This window comes from Tursiops truncatus, chromosome 14, assembly GCF_011762595.2.
Source record: "Tursiops truncatus isolate mTurTru1 chromosome 14, mTurTru1.mat.Y, whole genome shotgun sequence".
Classification (NCBI taxonomy): Eukaryota; Metazoa; Chordata; class Mammalia; order Artiodactyla; family Delphinidae; genus Tursiops; species Tursiops truncatus.
The window spans coordinates 29984871-30011073 of record NC_047047.1 but is presented as its reverse complement, the minus strand read 5'-3'; the positions used below and the strand labels follow the sequence as shown (position 1 = coordinate 30011073).

Here is a 26203-nt window from a genome sequence, read left to right as displayed (position 1 = left end):
GAGAGCCCAGCCAGACTAAGAGGAAAAGACAGCTGGATGAGGTTAAAAAGGGAGACTATCAAGAAAAGGTCAAGGTTTCAAGGAAACTAGAAAGAAACAGACTTAAAATCTACATGGTTCTAAAACATATTACAAATCCATAGTAACAAAAGAGTGTGGGGCTTCCCTGGTGGCGCAGTGGTTGAGAGTCCGCCTGCCGATGCAGGGGATGCGGGTTCGTGCCCCGATCCGGGAAGATCCCACATGCTGCGGAGCGGCTAGGCCCGTGAGCCATGGCCGCTGAGTCTGCGCGTCCGGAGCCTGTGCTCCGCAGCGGGAGAGGCCACAACAGTGAGAGGCCCGCGTACCGCTAAAAAAAAAAAAAAAAAAAAAAAAAAGTATGGTACTGGCATATGTCTACACAGATTAACAGAACAAAACAGAAAGATCCAAAATGGATACAAAAAGAACAGGAATTTAAAATAAGGTAAAAATGGCATTTTCAATTAGTACAAGAAATACAAGTGTTTTTGTTTGTTTGTTTGTTTGTTTTGCGGTACGCGGGACTCTCACTGCCGTGGCCTCTCTCGCCGCGGAGCACAGGCTCCGGACCCGCAAGCTCAGCAGCCATGGCTCAACGGGCCCAGCCGCTCCGCGGCATGTGGGATCCTCCCGGACCGGGGCATGAGCCTGCGTCCCCTGCATCGGCAGGCGGACCCTCAACCACTGCGCCACCAGGGAAACCCACGAGTGTTTCTTATAACAAATGGTGTGCATCAACTACATAATTATCTGGAAGAAAATAAAAGGCAGAATCTTACCTCATAACTTACATCAAGATAAAGTCCAGAAGATCAAAGATTTAAACGTGAAAAACTCAGGTTAAAGAATGCTTTTGAAAAAATGTAAAATACTAGCAGAATTAAAAATAAGCATATGGTATCACCTTCAAAACTATGGAGACAATTAAGCATAGAAAACATAGTCCATTTAGCAAAAAACAGAAGAACAAAACAAGGAGACAGAAGACCAACTCTATCAATTATAATAAAGGGGAAAAACTATTGAAATTGGAGAAAAATCAAAACCAACAATATAATATTGATAAGAGATTCAATAAGAACAAAGTGTCACAAAAAAGTTAAAAGGATGGCAAACATCAGAAAAATGTAAAACAAAAGAAAGCTGGTGTCACTGTTGTAATATTGAACAAAGATGAATTTAGGGCAAATGTTATTTTTACATTGATAAAGTATTGCTATATACTGAATCTACATTCTCCCAAAATTTCTCCCAAATTTTGTATCCTCCCAAGATTCATAAATTGAAAACCTAATCCCTGATGTGATAGTACTTGGAGGTGGGGGCTTTGAGAGGTGATTAGGTCATGAGGGCAGATGAATGAGATGAGTGCCCTTATTTTAGACCCCAGAGACATCCTTGCCCTTTCTGTAATGTGAGGACACAAAGTGAAGACTGCCGATGGCCGTCTTTGAGCCGGGAAGCAGGCCCTCACCAGACATCGAATCTGTTGGTGCCTTTATCTTGGATTTCCCACCCCGCAGAACTGTGAGAAATAAATTTCTGTTGTTTGTAAGCCACCCAGTTTATGGTATTCTGTTATAGCAGCCCAAATGGACTAGACAATATATTTACATTGACATCTGTCAATAACTCTGATGTACCAAAAACATTGCATTACAATACTCAAAGGCTTTTTGCAATATCAGAAGACATTTAGAGAAACATAACTGTAGTAGGAAATTGTCTCACAACTCTGCTAAGTTGTATAAGTCTTAAAGCTATACAAGACTTTACATTGGATAAATAATAACATCTTTGCTAGCACAAAGTAATATCATACATTAGGTTAGTGAGAAAATATTTTTAAATCCCTAAAATAAATAGAAATTGAAAAGGCACATCTTCTGACCTCAAAATAATAAAAGTAGAAATTGATAGCTAAGAATATAAAAATCAAACCAACTCAACCAACTGGAAATTTTAAATACAAAGTGTTGGGGACACAGAGAAACTAAACTATGATTAGAGACTATTTAGATATTAATAAGAAGAAGAACCTTAAATGTTCTTATTATCAAATATGAATTTTAAAAATTAACTGATAATTTCAAAAGGTATAAAAATTTAAAAATTCCAAGAAAGTGTTAGAAAAAAATTTTAAAGAGTTAGGAGAAATTTTTACAGACAAAAGCATAAAATAGTTTAAAACAGACATTCAGACAAATACAAGAGCCAGTTCCTTGAAAAAGACAAAAAATTCTTGGAGTATATAACTATAGACCTAGGTTTTAAAAGTTATGTGATCATCCTCTATACCAAAAATTATAAAAATGTACACAATTTAAATTTTGGATGAAAACAGGAGAATTTTTTGGGAAAAAAACAATTAAAATTTTCTAAAGAAGAGGTAGAGACCGTGAGTACAAATATAAATCAGAAGAAATTAAACAAGTTTTTAGAGAACTGCCTGCAAGTAAAGTTTAGGTCCAAGAGAATAAATTCTTTCAAACATTCAAGGAACAGATATTTCCTAAGCTATTTTTTTAAATTAATTTTTATTGGAGTATAGTTGATTTACAATGTGTTAGTTTCTGCTGTACAGCAAAGTGAATCAGTTATACATATACACATATCCACTCTTTTTTAGGTTCTTTTCCCATATAGGTCATTACAGAGAATTGAGTAGAGTTCCCTGTGCTATACAGTAGGTTCTTATTAGTTATCTATTTTATATATAGTAGTGTGTATATGTCAATCCCCAAATCCCAATTTACCCTTCCCCCCAAGATATTTAATTTGGTCCAAAGCTTTCTAAAATCATTTTCTATATAACTATTACAAAACCCCAAAAAAGATAGCCTCCAAAAAAGAAACTGTAGGCAGTTAATACTTATGAATCAATAATAAAAAATCCTAAATAAAGTATTAGCAAATAGACTCTACATAATACATATCAAAATAAAAAAGACCACACAGGATTTATTCCAGAAAGGCAAGATTACTTCAATATTAGACATTTATTCATAAAACTCACATTGTAAATCAATTATACTTAAATAAAATAAATAAATTTCATTGCACTTGGGTCAAAACAGTTCATCTTTTGAGGTTTCTCAAAAGATGGTAAAAAGGGATTTCAAGGGACTTCCCCAGTGGTCCAGTAGTTAAGACTCCCCCTTCCAATGCAGGGATACAGGTTTGATCCCTGGTCGGGGAACTAAGTTCCCACGTGCTGCGGGGTGTGGCCAAAAATTAAAAAAAAAAAAAAAGGTATTTCAAAAAATTAAATTCTAGGGAGTTCCCTGGTGGTCTAGTGGTTAGGATTCGGTGCTTTCACTGCTGTGGCCCAGGTTTAATCTCTGGTTGGGGAACTCCCGCAAGCCATGTGGTGAGGCCAAAAAATAATACATACATAAATAAAAATAATTTAAAAAACAACTACCTTAAAAAAAATCAATTCTATTTCCTAATAAAAATACTTAATAAACCAAGAATATGATATGCTGTTATAATAAAAAATTTTATCTGAAATCAATAACCAATAGTTCATTATTTAATAGTGAAACACAGAGCAGCTTTTCCCAGAAAAATTCTATGAAATGCTAATGGTATTCCCCTGAAAAGTGTTGACCGGTCAAATAAGCCGGGGGAAAACTTAAGTTAAATAAAGTTCAACACGTATTTTAATTTCAGGATCTTTTTAATATGCAAATTTATAGGATGAGTTACTAAGAGGGATACATTATATTCTAAGACACTACTCCCTACTGCCTCCCTACTCCAGTTGTAACATTATCTGCGATCTGAGTATATCATACAACCAGGGAAGTTCTCATGTGGCCAAGTTTCTTTTCCCAGCAAAAAAGTTATTACAAAATTGACTGAACAAGGGTTCAGGGAGTCTTAGAATCAAGAGTCTTAGAATCAAAGAAATACAGTATGTAGCATTTCTCAAACTTATCAGATCATGGAACACTTTTTTCACAGCATACTTATCACTATCTCTTCTTCAAGACAGAGTTGGAAAATGCTATGCTGGAGGAGTTTTTACTATAGTAAAAATGATAGTTTTACTATAGTAAAATGAAAATCTCAGCTGCTAGCTTTACTATTATTCATTGTTGCTCTTGAAGTTGTAGCTAATTTAACAAGAAAAAAAAATGAGATATAAACATTTGATAGGAAACAAAATTATCATTATTTTTCAAGTGATATAATTGATTTCCCAGAAACAATAGGTAAACAACTATCATCGCTACTAGGAACTCATTAAGGAGGGCAATTTGATAGTAACTATATCAAAATCAAGAGCTTTCCATACATTGGCAGTAACAAGTTAAACACATGATAAATATCTTATTCCCAAGAGCAGCCAAAAATATATTTCACAAGAATTTGACAAAATAATTATAAATTCTAAATTTCTTGGTGACACAGTTCACTGCCCTGACAGTGCTTATAGCCTAGTCAGTGGAAAGACAGGTGAGTGTTGGATGGCTAGGAGTGAAGGCTCTGGAGTCCAAAACTGCCTGGAGTTGAGGACCAGCTCTACCACTTTACTAGCTGTGTAACTCTGGACAGGTTACTGCACCTATCTTCACCTCAGTTTATTCATCTGTAAATGGGGATCACAGAATCTACCTCTGAGTGGGCTGATGAGCATTAAATGGATTAATCTAGGTAAAGAACTTAAAATAACAGCTGGCACAGAGTAGGTGCTCATTAAGTGCTACTTGTTATAGTTGTCATTATTATTATTAAATTATTATACCCAAGTTAAAAATAGACAAAGAAAAAGCAATTCATCAAATACAAATGACTAATATGAAAATTTACTCTCATTAACATTTGAGGGTAATGCAAATTAAAAGAATGATAGAACATTTTTTGGCTATCAAATCAATAAAGATTAAAAAAAGACACTCTTGGGGACTTCCCTGGTGATGCAGTGGTTAAGAATCCGCCTGCCAATGCAAGGGACATGGGTTCGATCCCTGGTCCGGGAAGATCCCACATGCCACGGAGCAACTAAGCCCGTGCACCACAACTACTGAGCCCACATGCCACAACTACTGAAGCCCGCGCACCTAGAGCCCATGCTCCACAACAAGAGAAGTCACCGCAATGATAAGCCCATGCACCGCAATGAAGGGTAGCCCCCTGCAATGAAGAATAGCCCCCTGCTTGCCACAACTAGAGAAAGCACATGGGCAGCAATGAAGACCCAACACAGCCAAAAGTAAAAAATAAAAAAATAAAAAAGAGAAACTCTTTCATGCATGGCTAGCAGGAGTAAACTGCAGAAATATTACAATCTTTCTGGAGGGCAGTGTGACAAAAACAATCAAAAGTCCTAAAAATGTACATAATCTTTGACCCTCCAGTTTAACTTTTAAGAATTTACCCGAAAGAATATCCTAAATAAATTAGGAAATAATTAAGGTTATAAAAGGTTTGTCTAAAAGGAAGTTAATTATAAAAGGAAGCATTGTTCATAATAGCAAAAAGTTTGAAACAACTTAAATTCAGGATTGACTAGAGTGAGATAACTTAATGAATGAATTTTATGAAGCTGTTTAAAAATGTTGTATTCACAATAGCCAAAAGGTTGAAGCAATCCAAGTATCCAAACAGATGAATGGATACACAAAATGTAGTAGATACATATAATGAAATATTGTTCAGCCTTAGAAAGGAAAGAAAATTTGTCACATGCTACAACGTGGATGAACCTTGAAGAGATTATGCTAAGTGAAATAAGCCAGTCACAAAAGGACGAAGATTGTATGATTCTAATTTGAGTCGTCAAATTCATACAGACAGAAAGTAGAATGGCAACCAGGTCTGGGGGGAGGCAGGAATGCAGAGTTAGTATTTGATGGGTAGTTTCAGTTGAGAAAGATGAAAAAGTTCTGGAGATGGATGGTGGTGATGGTTGCACAACAATGCAAAAGTACTTAATGCCAGAAAACCTTATGCTTAAAATGTTAAGTTTTATATTACATGTTTTATAATAATAAAAAAAGTTTAAAAAATAATGTTGAAGACAGACATGGAAAGCTGTTCATGATATATTTTTAAGTGAAAAAAGCTGCTAAGATATGATCCCATGTTTTAGAAACTCTTCTTCTTTTCTTTTCTTTTCTTTTTTAAATTTATTTATTTGTTTGTTTTTAGTTTTGGCTGCGTTGGGTCTTTGTTGCTGTGCATAGGCTTTCTCTAGTTGAGCGGTGAGTGGGGGCTACTCTTCGTTGAGGTGCGCAGGCTTCTCATTGCAGTAGCTTCTCTTGTTGCAGAGCACGGGCTCTAGGCACGCAGGCTTCAGCAGTTGTGGCACGCGGGCTCAGCAGTTGTGGCTTGCGGGCTCTAGAGTGCAGGCTCAGTAGTTGTGGTGCACGGGCTCAGTTGCTCTGCAGCATGTGGGATCTTCCCGGGCCAGGGCTCAATCCCGTGTCCCTTGCATTGGCAGGCAGATTCTTAACCACTGCGCCACCAGGAAAGCCCCTAGAAACCCTTTTCATGCACAGAAAAAAAAGTCTGAAAGGGTATACACCAAAATCTTAATGATGATGTCATCTATAGTGGGTGGGATTACAGGTGGTTTTTATTTTTCTCCTCCTTTATGCTCTATAATGAAATCTATGATTTCTGTATAATGAACAGGTATTACTTCTCTAATTTTATTTTTTTAAAAATAAATTTATTTATTTTTGGCTGTGTTGGGTCTTCGTTGCTGTGCACGGGCTTTCTCTAGTTGCGGCGAGCGGGGGCTACTCTTCATTGCTGCGCGTGGGCTTCCTCTAGTTGCGGCGAGCTGGGGCTACTCTTCGTTGCGGTGCGTGGGCTTCTCATAGCGGTGGCTTCTCTTGTTGCGGAGCACGGGCTCTAGGTGTGCAGGCTTCAGTAGTTGTGGCACATGGCCTCAATAGTTGTGGTTTGCGGGTTCTAGAGCTCAGGCTCAGTAGTTGTGGCACATGGGCTTAGCTGCTCTGTGGCATGTGGCATCTTCCAGGCCAGGGCTTGAACCCATGTCCCTTGCATTGGCAGGCAGATTCTTAACCACTGTGCCACCAGGGAAGCCCTCTAATTTTATTTTTAAAGTACTGGCTCAGATGAAACAAAACAACTTATCCCATGACTGCCTTTACAAAATGTGTGAATGTGTCTTCTTTGTTCAAGGTCAAGCCCCAAAGTTGAGGACAGCGTAATACACACAGGTGACCCTCAAAGGAAGGTGTGCTATTGAAACCACCAATTTACTTACCAACTTTGAGAAAAGTTTTTAGTTCCAAGGGTCGCAGCACTGGTTGCTTTTCTATACGGCCATAGGTTTCTGCTATGCTCTCTACTTCTACTTTAGGGCATTTAAACAGCTCATAAGTCCCATCCCGGTTCTGGATAAAACTCCGGGTGATTTCCAAAGGCATCTGCATATGGAGACAATACCAAGAAAGGTGAGAAAGGAAAAACTTTCAAAGTAGACGAACATTGGATGACAACAGATTTTAGTCATTCTTTTCTAAGTACACTCAAATTAACTAAAATTTCCCCTTGTATTTTCAAGTAAATTTTTTCAACAGTTCTGCCTTTCCTTTTCTCTCTGTAACTTTCATTTGAACCCTTACCAAACCATACTGAACTGAACGCCTAATACCTTCATGGCTACCTGACTGCTACTGGCACAGACCTGCTCTAAAATCAGTTTTATTCCCTCCCCTACTGCTCTGCTGGCAGCAATCTTCTCCTAAAAACCCTACCAACAGCACCTATAGCTGACCTCACATCCTGTGTGCTTCCACCACCCTTGAGACTAAGCCAGAGCTTGAACTGAATTTTGCCTTTGCCACTAAACAGCAGGCTGAGCTTCTCATAGCCTGTTTCTCATCTGCAAAATACTGTTAATACCAGTCCATGGTTGTGAGATTGAATGGGGTGATACAGGTAAGTAACGTGCATCACAGAGGCTCCACGACTTGACTTTGCTCTGGGGCTGCTGCAGTGCCTCCCTGAACCCCGCCCTTTTCAGGCTAGAAGCCGTTTCTGCGACATCCTCCATTTAAAGAAGTTCCTCAAGTGTGAACATAGGCCTTTCCTAAAGTTCCCATGTAAGTTCTATAGTTACCAAACAATTTATTTTTCTGAACGTAACAGTGCCTTGCAATTCAGCTAATCTTAATGTATTAAATCACATGATGCTGAGTTTTCCACACTATTCCGTTATCATAGGAAGGGAAAATCCTCACATTTTTAGGATCTGCTTGAAAAAAATGTCTAATATTGCCCCTGTGAGAAAGGACACAAACTACTTAAGAATCATTTCTCTAGTGAGAGCTAAATTGCAGTTTGGAGAGGAACACTGAATTGTGCTGGACCCACGGACTTCACAAATAGTATATCATCTCAAATTATATATATACTTTCTAGCTGCTTGCCAGTTAACCTAGGGCTCACCATGGCTAGTAGGGGATCATTATTTAATTTACAAGAAAGAGCATCCCTGTTTTCTGATCCCAAAGGCAAAGAAAAAAGGATACTCCAATTTAAGATACATCCTCCAGCTACAGGGAATACCTATTAAAATCAGAGTTGGAACAATAAAGCCATGAATATTTCTGAATAATCTCTTAGTATGAAAAAAAGGAATACTCTTTGGTATCCATGACTCAAGGAGCTGGTGCAAACATACTTCCCGCACTTGCTTCCCTCTCTTCCCCTCTCTGCCCTCCCACTATTGTAGAAATAAACTCTTACCTCTGGGGTATCTAAGATTTGTTTAACTTGCAGGATATTCGTGATATGCCAGGTATACTTGGAAAAGGTTCCCAGTGGCAAAGCATCTTTGCGAACAAAAGCTTCAAGGTAAAAAGGGGGTAAAATTAGACTATCGAAAAATAACATGCTCTTTCACTGAATTTGTTATCCAGTTTCTGGAGAGTTCAGTGAAGTGATATTCCTGCCTTATAGAATCTCAGTCCTCTAAAAAAGGTATTTTATACACACACACACACACACACACACACACACACGTTTTGGGTTGGCCAAAATGTTTGTTCGTTTTTTTCCATAAGATGGCTCTAGTATTGCTTACTGGTCTTTTTTTTGTGGTACACGGGCCTCTCACTGCTGCAGCCTCTCCTTTTGCGGAGCACAGGCTCCGGACGCGCAGGCTCAGCAGCCATGGCCCACGGGCCCAGCCGCTTTGCGGCACGTGGGATCCTCCCGGACTGGGGCATGAACCCGCGTCCCCTGCATTGGCAGGTGGACTCTCAACCACTGCGCCACCAGGGAAGCCCTGCTTAGTGGTCTTTAACTTCATTTGAAACAATCTTGTTAGATTGTATTGTGACAACTGTCATATCAGTTGCATTTAAAAAAAACTTATCAAAATTGGTGAATTTCTGTGTATCCATTTTAATATTGAAGATGGAAGAAAAAAAGCAACATTTTCTTTATATTATGCTTTATTATTTCAAGAAAGGTAAACATGCAACTGAAACACAAAAAAAGATTTGTGCAGTGTATGGAGAAGGTGCTGTGACTGATCGAACATGTCAAAAGTGGTTTGCGAAGTTTTGTGCTGGAGATCTCTTGCTGGACGATGCTCCACAGTTGGGTAGACCAGTTGAAGTTGATAGCGATCAAATCGAGACATTAATTGAGAACAATCAACATTATACCACGCGGGAGATAGTCGACATACTCAAAATATCTAAATTAAGCGTTGAAAATCATTTGCAGCAGCTTGGTTATGTTAATTGCTTTGATGTTTGGGTTCCACATAAGTTAAGTGAAAAAAACCTTCTTGACTGTATTTCCTCATGCAATTCTCTACTGAAACGTAATGAAAATGTTCTGTTTTTAAAACAAATTGTGATGGGTGATGAGAAGTGGGTAGTGTACAATAATGTGGAACGGAAGAGATCATGGGGCAAGTGAAATGAACCACCACCAACGACACCAAAGGCCGGTCTTCATCCAAAGAAGGTGACGTTGTGTATGTGATGGAATTGGAAGGGAGTCCTCTATTATGAACTCCTTCTGGAAAATCAGACAATTAATTCCAACAAGTACTGCTCCCAATTAGACCAACTGAAAGCAGCACTCAGTGAAAAGTGTCCGGAATTAGTCAACAGAAAACGCTTCATCTTCCATCAGGATAACGCAAGACCGCATGTTTCTTTGATGACCAGGCAAAAACTGTTAGAGCTTGGCTGGGAAGTTCTGACTCATCTGCCGTATTCACCAGACGTTGCACCTTCGGATTTCCATTTATTTCGGTCTTTACAGAATTCTCTTAATGGAAAAAATTTCAATTCCCTGGAAGACTGTAAAAGACACCTAGAACAGTTCTTTGCTCAAAAAGGTAAAAATTTTGGGAAGATGTGGGATTATGAAGTTGCCTGAAAAATGGCAGAAGGTAGTGGAACAAAAGGGTGAATATATTGTTCAATAAAGTTCTTGGTGAAAATGAAAAATGTGTCTTTTATTTTTATTTTAAAAACGAAGGAACTTTTTGGCCAACCCAATATATACATTTTTTGGCCGTGCTGTGCAGCTTGAGGGATCTTAGTTACCCCACCAGGGATCGAACCTAGCCCCAGCAGTGAAAGTGCTGAGTCCTAACCACTGGACCGCCAGGGAATTCCCTAAAAAAGGAATTCTAGAAGCAAATCTATAATAGAGTTTTGGCAGAAATGTGATGAATCAAATGATAAGGATTTCTGCTATAAAAAGTCTCTGATGCTTCTTTTGAGATACTACTGATTTTTGACATCTTGGCAACTTGTTTGTTTGGTAAGTCTACACACAGAGGACTCTATTATAAAACAGCCTCTTACAACTTTAGATAAGTCAGAGGTCAAATCATAGTCCTTAAAATAACTACATAGAGTTTAAGCCTGCTCACATGGTTGCCAATCTATTGCCCTGCCTCCCAGATTATAAAGGGGTTCCACTGAAGGACCCAAAAAGATGTAAGCAATGGGTTAAAATTAATGTATTAGGCCTAAAATGGTTTGTTTTTGTTTTTGTTTTGGCTGCACTACTCAGCATGCGGGATCTTAGTTCCCCGACCAGGGATCGAACCCATGCCCCTTCAGTGGAAGTGTGGAGTCCTAACCACTGGACTGCTAGGAAATTCCAGGCCTAAAGTTTAAACTGGAAGCATCAACACTGTCTCAAGGGACTTCCCTGGTGGCACAGTGGTTAAGAATCCACCTGCCAATGCAGGGGACACGGGTTCGAACCCTAGTCCGGGAAGATCTCACATGCTGCGGAGCAACCAAGCCTGTGCACCACAACTACTGAACCTGTGCTCTAGACCTTGTGAGCCACAACTATTGAGCCCATGTGTCACAATTAATGAAGCCCACGCGCCTAGGGCCCATGCTCGGCAACAAGAGAAGCCACCAGCCCCTGCTCGCCGCAACTAGAGAAAGCCCGTGTGCAGCAACGAAGACCCAACATAGTCAAAAAAAAAAAAAAGATAAATAAATTTATTTTAAAAAAAAATTCTGTCTCAAAAGTCAGATAGATAAGATAAGGTGTAAAGACAGAGATTTTTATGGCCCTAAACAGAGAGATTCACAGCTTGTACTATTAAAAGACAGAATTAAACATCAGTCCTGGGAATTCCCTGGAGGTTCCGTGGTTAGGTCTCTGAGCTTCCACTGCAGGGGCACAGGTTCGATCCCTGGTCAAAAACTAAGATCCCGCATGCTGAATGGCTCAGCCAAAAAACAAACAAACAGAAACACTTCAGTCCCTATTACATCATCAAATAACAATTTACTGAAGAAATAGCTCTGATTTCTAGCTGTAGATACTCTTGGGCTATTTGTCCCTGAGCAATCTTTTCCTTCTCCTTTTCTCTCCCTTATTTCCTTACACTACCAAATAAGTATCTTGAGATCTCTAGTAGAAAGATATTATATAAAACCAAGAAATAAGTATCAGAATACTGTAATTATAAAATGTTCGAAGCCTGAGAATCACTCTAAAAATAAAATCTCCCTTCATCATAAATGGGGAATCATGAAAAACAAGTTTTAGTTTTTGACACATACTGTAATATGCTTCCAAGAAGCCAGCCCAAACAACAACTGGAGACTGCAATGCTTTTGTTGAAATTGGTTCATATCTAGAAAATATCCAACTTCTTGGTGGGCACCTTCATTGTGCTTCATCGGTGATCCTTTTACCAACATTTTGCTTCCGGAATCTTTCCATCAACTCTTACTAGCATAAGCGTGGGGCCTTTGAAGAGTGTGATCATTATTCTAAGAGCTGATGGGCTAAGGCTTCATGCTCTGAGCATGTAACTAGAAGTCCTAATCATGAAAATTCCACACAATTTTTCCAAACATTATTCTCTAAGGTCAAGACATCTATTGCTATTCCAGAGGAAACATCCCATACCTGTGGTAGAGTTGGGAAGCCGTTTTTTTGCACTTCCTATGGATATTCTCTGTTGCAGGGCATCGAAAAAGGACTGAGGAATGTGGAACACCAGTGGCTCTGGTTTGCCTATAGGAAATAAGAAGAAGCTCATTTAAAGAAGCTCAGTGGGCTTTCTGGTGTGTAGGGGAAGGTGGAAGAAATGGAATTGATGGGTAGTAATAACTAAAGATACCACTGAGATTTCTTTTTTTTTTTTTTCTTTTTTTTTTTGCGGTACGCGGGCCTCTCACTGTTGTGGCCTCTCCTGTTGCGCAGTACAGGCTCCAGACGTGCAGGCTCAGCGGCCATGTCTCACGGGCCCAGCCGCTCCACGGCACGTGGGATCCTCCCGGACCGGGGCACGAACCCGCGTCCCCTGCATCGGCAGGCGGACTCTCAACCACTGTGCCACCAGGGAAGCCCTGAGATTACTTTATACAGAGGCAAAAGAAGGCTTTGATTGACCTTTATGAGTCAAGCACTGTCGCCTGCCCTGCTCTTGATCCCTTGCAGTTATAACAAATACAGCACACTCTTGTCATCTACCAAAGATAACTTTTCAAATCCCTAATTTTGTAAACACTGCCACAGCACAGACTTCTCCCTTTAAAGAGGACATGAAATGAGATGAGAACATTGAGGCTGAGATGAGAAGGTAAACTTGATTCACTGCTGCTCACTATCCCAGGCACCTGCTGTTTGCATTCATTTTCTCAGATGGTCAGGACTGCCAATGCCAGAGACTGCAAAGTTAGGACACTTTATCCAATAAGCATCAGTCTCCTCTCTGATGTGAAGACAGGCAAACTGTTTGAAAATACGTAACAAATCTCTTTTAAAAAGTAGCAAGAAAAAAAAAAGTTGCAAGACACTAGGTCAACAGAAAGAGTGTTCAGGGGAGAGGGTGAAAGAGTTCAGAGTTTTCCTTAAAAACTCTGCCCAAGAAGCAAGCTCCAACAGAGGGAAAACATCCAGAACCACATGGCTTAACATGTAACTTCCACCTGCGTGTAGAAGGTGTAGTTCTTAAAGACAGTTCACCTGCCTTTCTGAAATAAAGATCAAGCCAAGAAAAATGAAAATGAAAGGCTTTCTAGAATTCCATATTAAGGTTTTACATTCTATCAATTGATTTTACCTACTTAATTGAATGCAGAATGCCAATGACAAAACTGTCACTGCTTTTGAGCCACTAAAATTATTTTTTAATTTTTATTTATTTATTTTTGACTGCATCGGGTCTTAGTTGCGGCACGCGGGATCTTTCGTTGCGGCGCGCGGTCTCTTCATTGCAGTGTGCAGGCTTCTCTCTAGTGGTGGCGTGCGGGTTTTCTCTCTCTAGTTGTGGCGCATGGGTTCCAGAGCGTGTGGGATCTGTAGTTGTGGCGCCCGGGATCCAGAGCGTGTGGGCTCTCTAGTTGAGGGGCTCGGGCCTTAGTTGCCTCACGGCATGTGGGTTCTTAGTTCCCCGACCAGGGATCGAACCAGCATCCCCTGCATTGGAAGGCAGATTCTTTACCACTGGACTACCAGGGAAGTCCCAAGCCACTAAAATATTAATATCGGGGCAGTTTAGAGAAGTCACTACAGAAAGGTTTTTAAAATCTTTCATCTTGAAATTAGATTATGGGCTATCTGCAGAGATCATTACAACTCTAAAACTGCTAACTTACCACAACTCAGCTGATGGGATGCTAGGGTTTAGGTAAATTATTCTTGAAAAGCCCTTGTAAAAGACACAGAATCACAGTCCAGGAGAGAGCTGATGGTGACTTTGACAAAGGTGGTGGTAATGGAGATGGTGAGAGGGGGTGTTACAAGGAATGGGATGAAAAAGGACCACAGTTTATAGCTTACATTATTGTCAATGTTCTATTTTAAATTCTGGGAGGTGGGTTAGTAGGTATTTATTATATTATTTAAAACAATATATAAATAAATTTTGAAAAGAAAAGAAAAACATAGACTTTCTCTTTAACCTTCCCTAGCTTATTTTGTTTTTCTAAAAAGTAACTTCTGAAGTTTTATTTATTTTGAATTAATATAAATAAAACTAAGCATGTATTTCAACACCTCCATTCTTGTCCCTTTCTTCACCATGAAGCCACAACTGATCTAATCCTTCAAAACTCATGTCCTCCTACTGAGTGTCTGCTGTTGGGCTACTATTCAGTTTGGGGTGCTTTATTTTTAAAATGATATTCATAAACTTCAACATATTCAGCAAAGAACATCAAAATGATGTGAGGTTTGTAAATATGCCACGAGGAGTGTTTGAAGACCTGAGATGTATCGCTTGGAAAACAGAAGACCTGTCAGGCAGAGCAAAGGGTGTGTGCAGGGGCAGGGACTGTTATTTGAAAACAGGAACAGACTTATTCCATGTGACTAGAGCACAGAACTAGAACCAACAGGAAGTATTATCAGCAAACATTTCCACTTAGTATGAGGAAGACCTTCCTCACAGTTCTCACTGTCTAACAATGTCATGAGCTGCCTCCAAAAGCAGTGAGCTGCTCATCGCTGCACAAAGCCTGGAAAACCACCCATCAGGGATGCTTTTAAGGCAATGGGCAAGGCTTGGGTGGATGATCCACCTCTGAAACTGCTGAGGTTCTATGAGGCTATCACGATCAACCCAAATCCAGCTTGTGTTCTCCAATCTTCCGTAGCATGTCTGTGTAATTTTATATGACTGTCTTAGTCTCACAGGCTTAGATTTTTTCTAAACTATTTCCTCCCTTGCTTTAAGTTTGAGGATTAGAATGATCTTCTAAGGCTTTGGTATCTCCCTTACCAAATACACACCCATGCATACCCCAAGACCAAGGCTCTCTACCTTTACTTATTATTTGCTGTGGTTTTTCTCTTCCATCTCTAAATTCATTTTGCTGTTCCTGCATTTTGATTATGTGATCATTCCTTTATTTCATTTCGATTTCTACTCTCTTGCGGCCCGGTGCACTCTAGACTAAAGCCCAATTACTTTTTCTATCAAAACAGAGTAGAACTATAACGCAATTACTTTAATTTCTCCGACTTTCAGCAATAGCCCAGTTGGATGACCAATACTTACCATCAAACTGATAGTGCATGGTTTGATGGATGCGTTCTGTGACACTGGCCAGCCAGTCTTGGAAGGATAAGGTCACTTGTGCCTCATCTAACAGCTGACTACAGCCTAGGGAAAAACAAAACAAAACTCTTCATTAACGTTTTTCTTACAGAACTTAACAGTTAATTGAAGTTTGAAAAAGCTAAGGAGTTTATACATAAAAGAGGAACAAGCTGAAATTCAAAGAAAGTAGATACAATAAGTGAAATGGAATATCGCAGGATTCTTTTAAAGAATCCAACTAGAAAAAAAAAGGAATAGAAAGCTCTGAGAGACTAATGGGTTTAAGATTATTAACCACAAAAAATTTGCAGCCTTTCACATCAAACTGCAAATTGAAGAATGGCCTGTAGAATGGCTGTTTTAGAGCCATTAATTGGCCCTATTCCTGATGAATATGCCTATATACCCAATGACCTACCATTCTATTCTATTTCTTCTCCTGAAATGTTTTCATATGACTGAAGTATATATCCGCTTTTATTATTATTTTTTTAAAAATAAATTTATTTATTTTATTTTTGGCTGCGTTGGGTCTTTGTTGTGGTGCGTGGGCTTCTCATTGCGGGGGCCTCTCTTGTTGCGGAGCACAGGCGCTAGGCGCACAGGCTTTAGTAGTTGTGGCTCGCAGGCTCTAGAGCGCAGCCTCAGTAGTTGTGGCACACAAGCTTAGTTGCTCCGCGGCATGTGGGATCTTCCCAGACCAGGGCTCGAACCCGTGTCCCCTGCATTGGCAGGCGGATTCTTAACTACTGTGCCACCAGGGAAGCCCTATCCCTTTTTATGAAGAGCTAATGATGCCAAAACTACTATTCATTTAAGTTACAATTCTAACTGTCTGTAAACAAATGCATATAGTGCTAATTTGGATTAAAAGCTATTTTCTTTTTTCTTTGCACCAAAGTGATAAAAATTTGTTTAAAATCTTCTACCAGATACTTTTTTTTTTTTTGCGGTATGCGGGCCTCTCACTGTTGTGGCCTCTCCCACTGCGGAGCACAGGCTCCGGACGCACGGGCTCAGCGGCCATGGCTCACGGGCCCAGCTGCTCTGCGGCATGTGGGATCCTCCCGAACCGGGGCACGAACCCGCGTCCTCTGCATCGGCAGGCAGACTCTCAACCACTGCGCCACCACGGAAGCCCTACCAGATACTTTTGATTTGTTTACTTCCTGACCTTCCAAAAACATTTATTCTTGAACTGTGTAAGTTCTTAATTAATTAATTAAGATTTGGTCTTGTATTGTTTGCTATTTATGTATCGGTCTTGTCTTCAAAACCAGAGTATGAGGGCAGGAATAATGTCTAATTTTTAATCACCCAGCCATATTATATGAAAGTTAAGAAAATGTCGACCCCCAAACATACAAGCTTAACTATTCTGAGTAGAAAATTGACATATATAAATTTATAAGTTATATTCAAATTAAGTCATTCTGTCTCTTAAATGTTACTGCTTTTAGGTGTTTTCAAAGTTCACTAACTTTGGAGAACAGACTATATTTGTCTTTCTCAACAAATATTTATCAGTATAATTGTAAGATATGTTTCTTCTTCAATTTGGAACCCCTATACCAAATTGCATATGCGTAATCAGCAACAAAAGGAAAATATTTTACAAAATACGTGCTGCCAAAATATGTCAGTAATTTTTGTTGCATTTGTTATTTAAAGACAATTTGGGGCGGGGGGGGCTTCCCTCGTGGCGCAGTGGTTAAGAATCCGCCTGCCAATGCAGGGGACACAGGTTCCAGCCCGGGTCCGGGAAGATCCCACATGCCGCGGAGCAGCTAAGCCCGTGCACCACAACTCCTGAAGCCCGTGCGCCTAGAGCCTATGCTCTGCAACAAGAGAAGCCACCGCAATGAGAAGCTCGCGCACCAAAATGAAGAGTAGCCCCGCTCGCCGCAACTAGGGAAAGCCTGTGTGCAGCAACGAAGACCTAATACAGCCAAAAAATTTTTTTAAAAAAATTAAAAAATTGGGAGACTTCCCTGGTGGTCCAGTGGTAAAGAAATCACCTTACAATGGAGCAGACGCAGGTTTGGTCCCTGGTTGGGGAACTAAGATACCCCATGCCACGGGGCAGCTAAGACCAGGTGCCACAACTACTGACTTCGCGAGCGTCAACTAGGGAGCCCGTGCGCCGCAAACTACAGAGCCCATGCATTCTGGAACCTACATGCCACAACTACAGAGCCCACGCGCCCTGGAGCCTGTGCGCCACAGATAGAGAGAAGCCTGCACACCACAACGAAGAGCCCGCGCGCTGCCACGAAAGATCCGCACACCTCAACGAAGATCCCAGGTGCCGCAACTAAGGCCCGATGCAGCCAAAAATAAATAAAATAAGTAAATCTTTAAAAAAAAAAGACAATTTGGTTTTGAGACTGATTTGAGACCAGTGGGACTGACAGCACAGATCTTGGCCTCAGTGCCTGCTAGTATTTATCTAGGGGGACAATATGCAGCATTTCTTTTGATTATATTGCTTTGGGCATCATTTTTTTTTTTTTTTTTTTTTGCCACTCTGCTCAGCCTGTGGGATCTGACCAGGGATCCAACCCATGTCCCTTGCATTGGTAGCGCAGAGTCTTAACCACTGGACCACCAGGGAAGTCCCCTCTTTGGGCTTCTTCAGGATGATTTTCCAACTCTTTAGCCTATCCTGGGGAAGAGAAACTTACCCTGCCTTTTTAATGAAGAAGCAACCACAGGCTTTTTCAGGCCACTTTTCCTTAGATTACTGCTCACTGCATCTTGAGGCAGCAGTGAACTGTTCGTCTGTGCACCTAAACCACAAATCATTATAGTGTTTAATAAAATGTCTACAGAATATAAATCGATTCAATATTAATTTCTGAAGTCTAAAACATATAAAAAGTCTTTGCTAATTTCTAAGTTAGCTTCAGTTTCTAGAAAGAATTAGCATTAGCCTTTATACATAACATTTTAAATGTCTCACACTCTTTACAGGAAGTTGGTGGGGGGACTAGAAGTGAAAGGAAGAAAAAACTTCACCCTTTGTTCCCACCTTTCAGACAATCACTATTAATTTTCTGGTGAACTACTGTCCATTTTCTTGTTTGTAAATAGTTTATTTTGCTGGTTTTGTGCTTTAAGTAGCTCTAAATATACTGGGATTGTCAGATTTAGCAAAAAAAAATTTTTTTGAACTTGAAACAAACAAATAATTTTTTAGTATAAATATGTTGCAAAGATTGCATGGGAAGTACTGATACCAAAAAATTATTCACTGTTTATCTGAAATTCAAATTGGACTGGGCATTATGTACTCTATCTGGCTACCCGAGTGAGCTAACATTTCTCCAAACCCTTCAGAGTCATTTTTCATGGCTGCCTGGTATTCTATCAAGTGGTTTATCACGGGTCATTTAACTATCCCCAGTGGCTGGCCCTTAGTTGTTTCTAATTTTTCAATATTATAAATAACTACACAATAGGCATCTCTGGACAAAATGCTTTTCCTGTACAAAGGATTATTTCCTTAAAAAAAGATTATTTAGAAGTGGGATTACTGAGTTAGAGGGTAAAAAAAATTTTTTTTTAATTTCAAATTTTCCTCGGAAAGACCCATAATCAAACATTTAACCATGATCTCTGCTCTTTATTGCTGCCAGAATTACCCCTCAAAAACACAGAAATAACCACGTCGCTTCGTTTCTCCATCTTTCTCCAGCTTCCCAGCACCTGAACGCCTGTGCCTGACCATCTGACCCACCTGCAGCAATACTCCCTCTATGGGTAGGAACATTTTGTAAGGTTCTTAACAGATACTACAAATGATTAAAGCAACTTACACTACACTAGCCATGCTGAAGAACACCGATTTTACCTTTGCCTGTGGTCTCATCGCTTAAATATCTTTGCTGATTTGGTATCCCAAAGTATCTTGTTTTAACTCTGCATTTATAAAATGCTTGCATTTCTCTCTTCACTAGTATATTTGGAGTTTGGTCCTCAGGTGCGGACTGGTAATATTTTCCTTTTGTTTACAGCCTAGGTCGTTTTTTAAAATTATTTTTTAAAAGATTTATTTATTTGGTTGCGCTGGGTCTTAGTTGTGGCATGTGGGATCTTCGTTGCCACGTGTGGGATCTTTAGCTGTGGCATGCTAATTCTTAGTTGAGGCATGTGGGATCTAGTTCCCTGACCAGGGATCGAACTCAGGGCCCCTGCATTGAGAGCGTGGAGGCTTAGCCACTGGACCACCAGAGAAGTCCCTAGAGCCTAGGTCTTTTAACACTTACCGACTAGGACACGTCAGCATTTTCATACTGATTTATATGAGTCTTTAACTGACACTGATATATTTGAATTTAAAAAGAAAAAAGATACGTATATGGAGCGACCTGCTGAAGATGCAGATAACAAACTATATTGCTAAACTATCGTGGAAAATATAATTAACCATTGTCACAAATTTAAAAAAATATATCTATTGATGAAAATTTCATAACACTGTCCTAAGGCAGAGTAAGGTGTAAGACTAGTCTGATTGATTAAGGGATGAGCAAACTAAAAGTGGAGTTTGGTCAGATCTTATACTTGGCCAGTAGAACCGACTCTTAGCTTCACTTGAGAAAGAATCATCAAGGGAGAGTAAAACTTTTTTCAGGAAACAACAACATTATTTCTTATACTTGCTGAGATTCAGTGAAACACATAAAACACAGCAAAACCACCTCTAAAGGTAACACCACCAAACAAACAAACCAAACAGCTTCTCACCAGATACTTCCTCCTTCTTCCTCTTCTTTGGCTTAGAGGCAGAAGACTCACAAGCTGATACTGTTGGTTCTGAGTGGCAACCTAGCTGGGGCACAATAACCTCCTTTAGACCTAAAATATAAGAAAATATCTGAATTATTAATACTACCCAAGAGTAAGTATGGGTCCCTATCTAGAGAAAATTAATTTCTAAAAATCCAAATCCCCAAAACAAATTATAGAGTGACTGTCTGCTTTAAAATCAGTTCCTTTAAAGAACTCTCCCAAACATATGTTTTTGTTCATAGACCATTAATACGATAAAAGGCTCTACAGAGAAATGTAAAACTAAAAAGTTGGGAGCTGCTGCCAACTAAAGATCGTTCAGAAATGAAAACGAAAAGCATCTACAAGATAAAAATGTTAAAAACATAAGATGATGTAGAAACATTTAAAGATCTTTTGAGCAAGGTACTAGTTTTCCCCATCTTCAAAGATAAGAAACAAGCAAGCAAGACAAAATAAAAGGGATTTTGTTTGTTTTTTCTTTGTTTTTACTAACATGGGGCATCTGTGGAGTAAAAAAATCAAAGCAAAGCTAACTTTGCTAGATTCATTGTTTCAATGAAAATGCACAAGTAGTCTCTTGATCATTAATTTCAACTAACCAACCAACCAAACTTTATGCAAGTATGCTCACTGGGATTAAAAGAAGGAATGCTTTTCATTTGATTTATCTAGCAACTGCTTCTGAAGGTTGCTAGGACAATCTCCAAATGCCACCAGTGGGACACTTTCATTGCCATTTTAGAAAAACAGAGTAACTGTGTCAACGACACCACCTACCGCTGGAATCAAAATTTAGGAAGTCTGAGAATTCCTGAGCCAATGTCTCGTCACTGGCAAAGGCACAGATGCAAGCAAAGAAATGAATGCATCTCTGGACCGCCTCATCCTTGGAGGCATTCGACTTCTGTGATTTCAGAGTCTGGCAGGAGCAGAAGAAACGGCGCTCAGGCAAGCTTTTGGCACTGATTTTCTGCACAAACGATGTATGCAAATACCCCAAACTATGCTTCTGGCTTGCCTTGCATTTCACCACCAAAATGTTTTTAGTAATCCTCTGTACAAGGGGACCTGTGGGTTCCGTGGCCAACTGCCAGATGGTTTGCTTGGTTTCTGGGGAGGCCTGCACTGCATTCAGGACCGAGCTCTTTAGTGTCAGAGGGGTGGCCTCTGCCTGGCAGTTCACGGCCAGCTTGATGTGCTGGCACTGGTTTTCCACAACACCCTGGGTGGCAGCTTTCAAGCATGCGGGGACGTAACACCGTCCAGAGCTCAGCTGAGTGATCAGCGTCCCATCCACTGTCTGGATGGTCGTCTCTGAAACACCTAGCTCCACAAAGCATCGGTAATCAGGGCCCCGGTCTCTTTGCCGCACCGAGTAGACTTGCAGATCAGAGCCTGTTATGATTTTGACAGCTTCAACACTAGGCTGCTTCCGTGCACCATACCGGAATATGGTTCCACATGTCTTGTTCTTACAGCTCAGTCCCCGGGTTCCATTGTATGTGCCACAGCGGGGACACTTCCTGATTCCCCTCAATGTGGCCTTCCCCAAGTCAGATAAGAAAGCTGGGACCTTTGTCCTTAGAGAGTTTGGTTCCATTTTTCACAGGTCCTAGAAAAGGCAATAAGCCCATCAGCATGAGTATACATGCACACACACACATGAAGTTAAAATCACTTATGATATTTAGTATACAAAGTAAAATGTAAGAAGCTATCCACTATTCTCAAATTGTACCCTCAAAGAGAACATCCACTTAAACCCTCAAGCAAAATAAAAATGGGAGGAGATACGGGGATATATGTATATGTATAGCTGATACACTCTGTTATAAAAGCAGAAACTAACACACCATTGTAAAGCAATTATACTCCAATAAAGTTGTTTAAAAAAAAAAAGTGGAGGAAACTTTGCCTTTCACATTTCACATCGCTCTCTCTCTCTCTCTCTCTCTCTACATATATATATATATATATATATATATATAATTTTTTTGGGGGGGGCCACATCTCATGGCATGTGGAACTTTCCTGACCAGGGATCGAATTTGCGCTGACCCTGCAGTGGAAGCACGGAGTCTTAACCACTGGACCACCAGGGAAGCCCTCTCTCTCTATTTTTTAAGTCCTAATGTAATAACTGAAGCATTTTTCTAGATTCAGTCCTGTTCTATACAACAACCTAGATTAGTTAACCTACATCTTTTTTTTTTTTTTTTGGCCACGCCACGTGTCTTGCGGGGATCCTCAGCGGTGAAAGCGCAGAGTCCTAACCACTGGACCACCAGGGAATTCCCTAGTTAACCTAATCTTTACATGCACAGATGTTTGACTTGAGCAAAGACTGGAGAATGGGAAAGATGAGTTCTTTCCCTTCCACCATTCCCCACAAAACCCGGCCCAATCCTACCTCTATCAGTTGCCCGAGCATCCAGAAAAAGTGTGAGCTGAATTCATAAGACCTAAAAGGTGTTTCATTAGTTTGTGATGATCATATAGGACAGACGAAGACATAATCATGTGCATGGTAAATGACACTGCTTAACTCAAAGTCTTCTGAAGTTTGAGCTCTGTGTTGTAACAGTGCAGACATTCTGCCTTCTCCTTCTCAACCAGCCAATGGCAAAGCTCATGTCCAATGTTCCACAGTCAAAGATTCTCACTGCCCTAAGTGGAGACCTTGGCAGTCTATAAGTAAAACAGGAAAAAAATATTAAAGTTATACAAAGACAGGATGATTCTTTCCTCCCAGAAAAGGAATCTAAGTCTTTCAAGAATACTTGAGAAATATTTGATAGAAATTGTTATAGTTGCTTTATACTTTGAATCGCAAGAAGGTAAAACAGTGTTAATGTCATTACACAGGGAGTTGTCAAGAACACCTAGAGCCATGGTATATAATTGGTTGAACACTCATCCTTCCTAATAGTAATGCACTGCATTTTTAGAGTACTTTATGCTTTTCAAAGTGATTTCACATTCATTATTTCATTTGAATCTCGCCATATTAGTATCTTATTTGAGCCAAACAATTGCTCTTCAGATGAAAATCAAAAAGTTAAGTAACTTGCCTGAGGCCACCCAGCAAAATCAGCAATGTGGTTCCTACTAACCCAGTGTCTGCTAAAAAGAGTGCGAATCTGTTTTTGATTTCCCCCAATATTACGAAAATTTTCAAACATATAAAAAAATTGAATTATACAACCTTCATATACCCACCCACTAGATTCTACAATTAACATTTTACTATATTTGCTTTATTACATACCTATCCAACCCTTTCTCCATCTATCAATCCCTTTCATATTTTAATGCCTTTCAAAGTAAGTTACAGGTATCAGATCGACATGCATATTATTAACTAAAGTTTAATAGTTTTAATGCTTTTTAGAAAGGTAAATCTGCTTGTGATTTTGAAGTAGGGAAAAGCTTTGCTTTTCCTCCCTGACCCCAAAGAATGGTCTTTTTTTTTTTTTTTTTTCCGCTGCGTTGGGTCTTCGTTGCTGCACGCGAGCTTTCTCTAGTTGCGGAGAGTGGGGGCTACTCATCGTTGTGATGCGCGGGCTTCGCATGGCGGTGGCTTCTCTCGTTGCGGAGCATGGGCTCTAGGCGTGTGGACTTCAGTAGTTGCAGCACGCGGGCTCAGCAGCGGTGGTGCACGGGCTTAGTTGCTCCGCGGCACGTGGGATCTTCCCGGACCCGGGCTCGAACTTGCATTGGCAGGCGGATTCCATTCATTCATTCATTCATTTACCTATGGCTGCGTTGGGTCTTCGTTGCTGCGCACGGGCTTTCTCTGGTTGCGGTGAGCGGGCGCTACTCTCCGTTGCGGCGTGCAGGTTTCTCATTGTGGTGGCTTCTCTTGCTGGGGACATGGGTTCGTGCCCCGGTCCGTGAGGATCCCACGTGCCGCGGAGCGGCTGGGCCCGTGAGCCATGGCCGCTGAGCCTGCGCGTCCGGAGCCTGTGCTCCGCAACGGGAGAGGCCAAAACACTGAGGCCGCGTACCGCAAAAAAAACCACAACAAAACCCTTGTCCCCTGCATTGGCAGGCAGATTCTTAACCACTGCGCCACCAGGGAAGTCCCAAGAATGGTCTTGATAAAAGACTCTCCCTTCACGTCTTCTATAGTCCACTGATTAACAAACTGGAAAGTACAAATAAAAAAAGCCTAAGAAGGCCCACCTTCTCATTGGCTATGAACTAATCCCCCAACTGTAATATCTGCTGAGTGAATAAAGCTTTGTGAAATATGATTTACAGCAGGGTTCTGCACCGTGGCACTACAGACATGTAGGGCTGGGTAACTCTTTGTTGCAGGGGGCTATCCTATGCATCACAGGATGTTTAGTAGCATCCCGGGTCTCCACCACCAGATGCCAGTAGCAGTCAACACACTTTCCCCAAGTTGTAAAAAAACAAAAATGTCTCCAAATATTGCTAAATGTCCTCCTGGGGGCAAAATCACCTGTTAAAAACCACTGACCTAGAGACATTAGCCTGTTTACACAGCATTTCCTTCTTAGGTCAATAAACTTCTTTGATAGGTACTGTCACTCAGCCAAACATGAGTTCTTAGAAGAAAATGCTGTTCCAAAGTCAATTATCTCTGTGACCAAGTCTTTTAACTTCTGAGCTTCAGATTGTTTTATATATAAATCAATTTTTTAAAACCCTTTTTATTTTTAATATTTATTTTATTTTGGCCGAGTCGGGTCTTTGTCGTGGCACATGGGATCTTCGTTGTGGCATGTGGGATCTTTCGTTGCGGCGCATGGGCTTCTCTCTCGTTATGGCGTTTTCTCTTTTCAAGTTGTGGCGCGGGCTCCAGAGTGCACGGGCTCTGTAGTTTGCGGCACAGCAGGCTCTCTAGTTGAGGCACACGAGTTCAGTAGTTGTGGCGCGTGGGCTTAGTTGCCCTGTGGCATGTGGGATCTTAGTTCACCGACCAGGGATTGAAGCCACGTCCCCTGCATTGTAAGGCAGATTCTTTACCACTGGACCACGAGGGAAGTCCATATAATTCAATTTTAAAATTACACTGATGATGATGATGTCATATCATCATTAAAGTGTAAAAACAGAACAACTTTGCTCATTAAGGGAGGAATTATTTGCCAGTTATAGTTTATTTTGTAAATAAATCATGTAGAGCCGCTGTGTTGTGCTGTGGGGAAGGGAGACGGATTTGTAGACCCCAGAGCAAGGTTCTGCCTACCCGAGGCCGCTGCTATGCGGAGACCCCAGGGGAAACCACAGTCACCATGTCTGACCAGGAGGCAAAACCTTCAACTGAGGACTTGGGGGATAAGAAGGAAGGAGAATATATTAAACTCAAAGTCATCAGACAGGATAGCTGTGAGATTCACTTCAAAGTGAAAATGACAACACATCTCAAGAAACTCAAAGAATCATACTGTCAAAGACAGGGAGTTCCCATGAATTCACTCAGGTTTCTCTTTGAATTGCTGATAATAACACTCCAAAAGAACTGGGAATGGAGGAAGAAGATGTGATTGAAGTTTATCAGGAACAAGCAGGGGGTCGTTCAACGATTTAGATATTTTTATTTTTTTCTTTTCCCTTAATCCTTTTTATTTTTAAAAATAGTTCGTTTGTAATGTGGTGTTCAAAACAGAATTGAAAACTGGCACCCCATCTCTTTAGAACATCTGATAATTTGAATTCTAGTGCCCATTATTCATTATTGTTTGTTTTCATTGTGCTGATTTTTGGTGATCAAACCTCAGCCCAGTTCATAACGCCCTCTCCTTTTTAAAAATTACATGTGTGCACAGAGAGCCCGCCTTTTCCAGGACTGTGCATTTACAGGCTTGTGATAAATAA

The 26203-nt window shown here is 40.4% G+C and overlaps 1 protein-coding gene and 1 pseudogene across 5 annotated transcripts in view; one reads left to right on the top strand and one right to left on the bottom strand.

Moving 5' to 3' along the window:
• C14H2orf42 (chromosome 14 C2orf42 homolog) overlaps positions 1-26203 on the bottom strand; it is a 42518-nt gene that overhangs the window by 1773 nt on the left and 14542 nt on the right. For 4 of the 5 annotated variants that reach the window (XM_019943209.3, XM_073791278.1, XM_019943208.3 and 1 more), the window contains 8 exons: positions 22767-23044; positions 21134-21968; positions 20309-20419; positions 18244-18348; positions 15518-15622; positions 12421-12528; positions 8755-8855; positions 7268-7430 (listed from right to left, as the gene is read on the bottom strand). In XM_019943209.3, the coding sequence (XP_019798768.1) occupies positions 7268-7430; positions 8755-8855; positions 12421-12528; positions 15518-15622; positions 18244-18348; positions 20309-20419; positions 21134-21956 (1516 nt within the window). In that variant the 5' untranslated portion in view covers positions 21957-21968; positions 22767-23044. The remainder of the gene's footprint in view (positions 1-7267; positions 7431-8754; positions 8856-12420; positions 12529-15517; positions 15623-18243; positions 18349-20308; positions 20420-21133; positions 21969-22766; positions 23045-26203) is intronic. The other variant, XM_019943210.3, reaches the window with a different exon arrangement.
• Positions 25593-25931, top strand: LOC117307849 (small ubiquitin-related modifier 1-like; annotated as a pseudogene).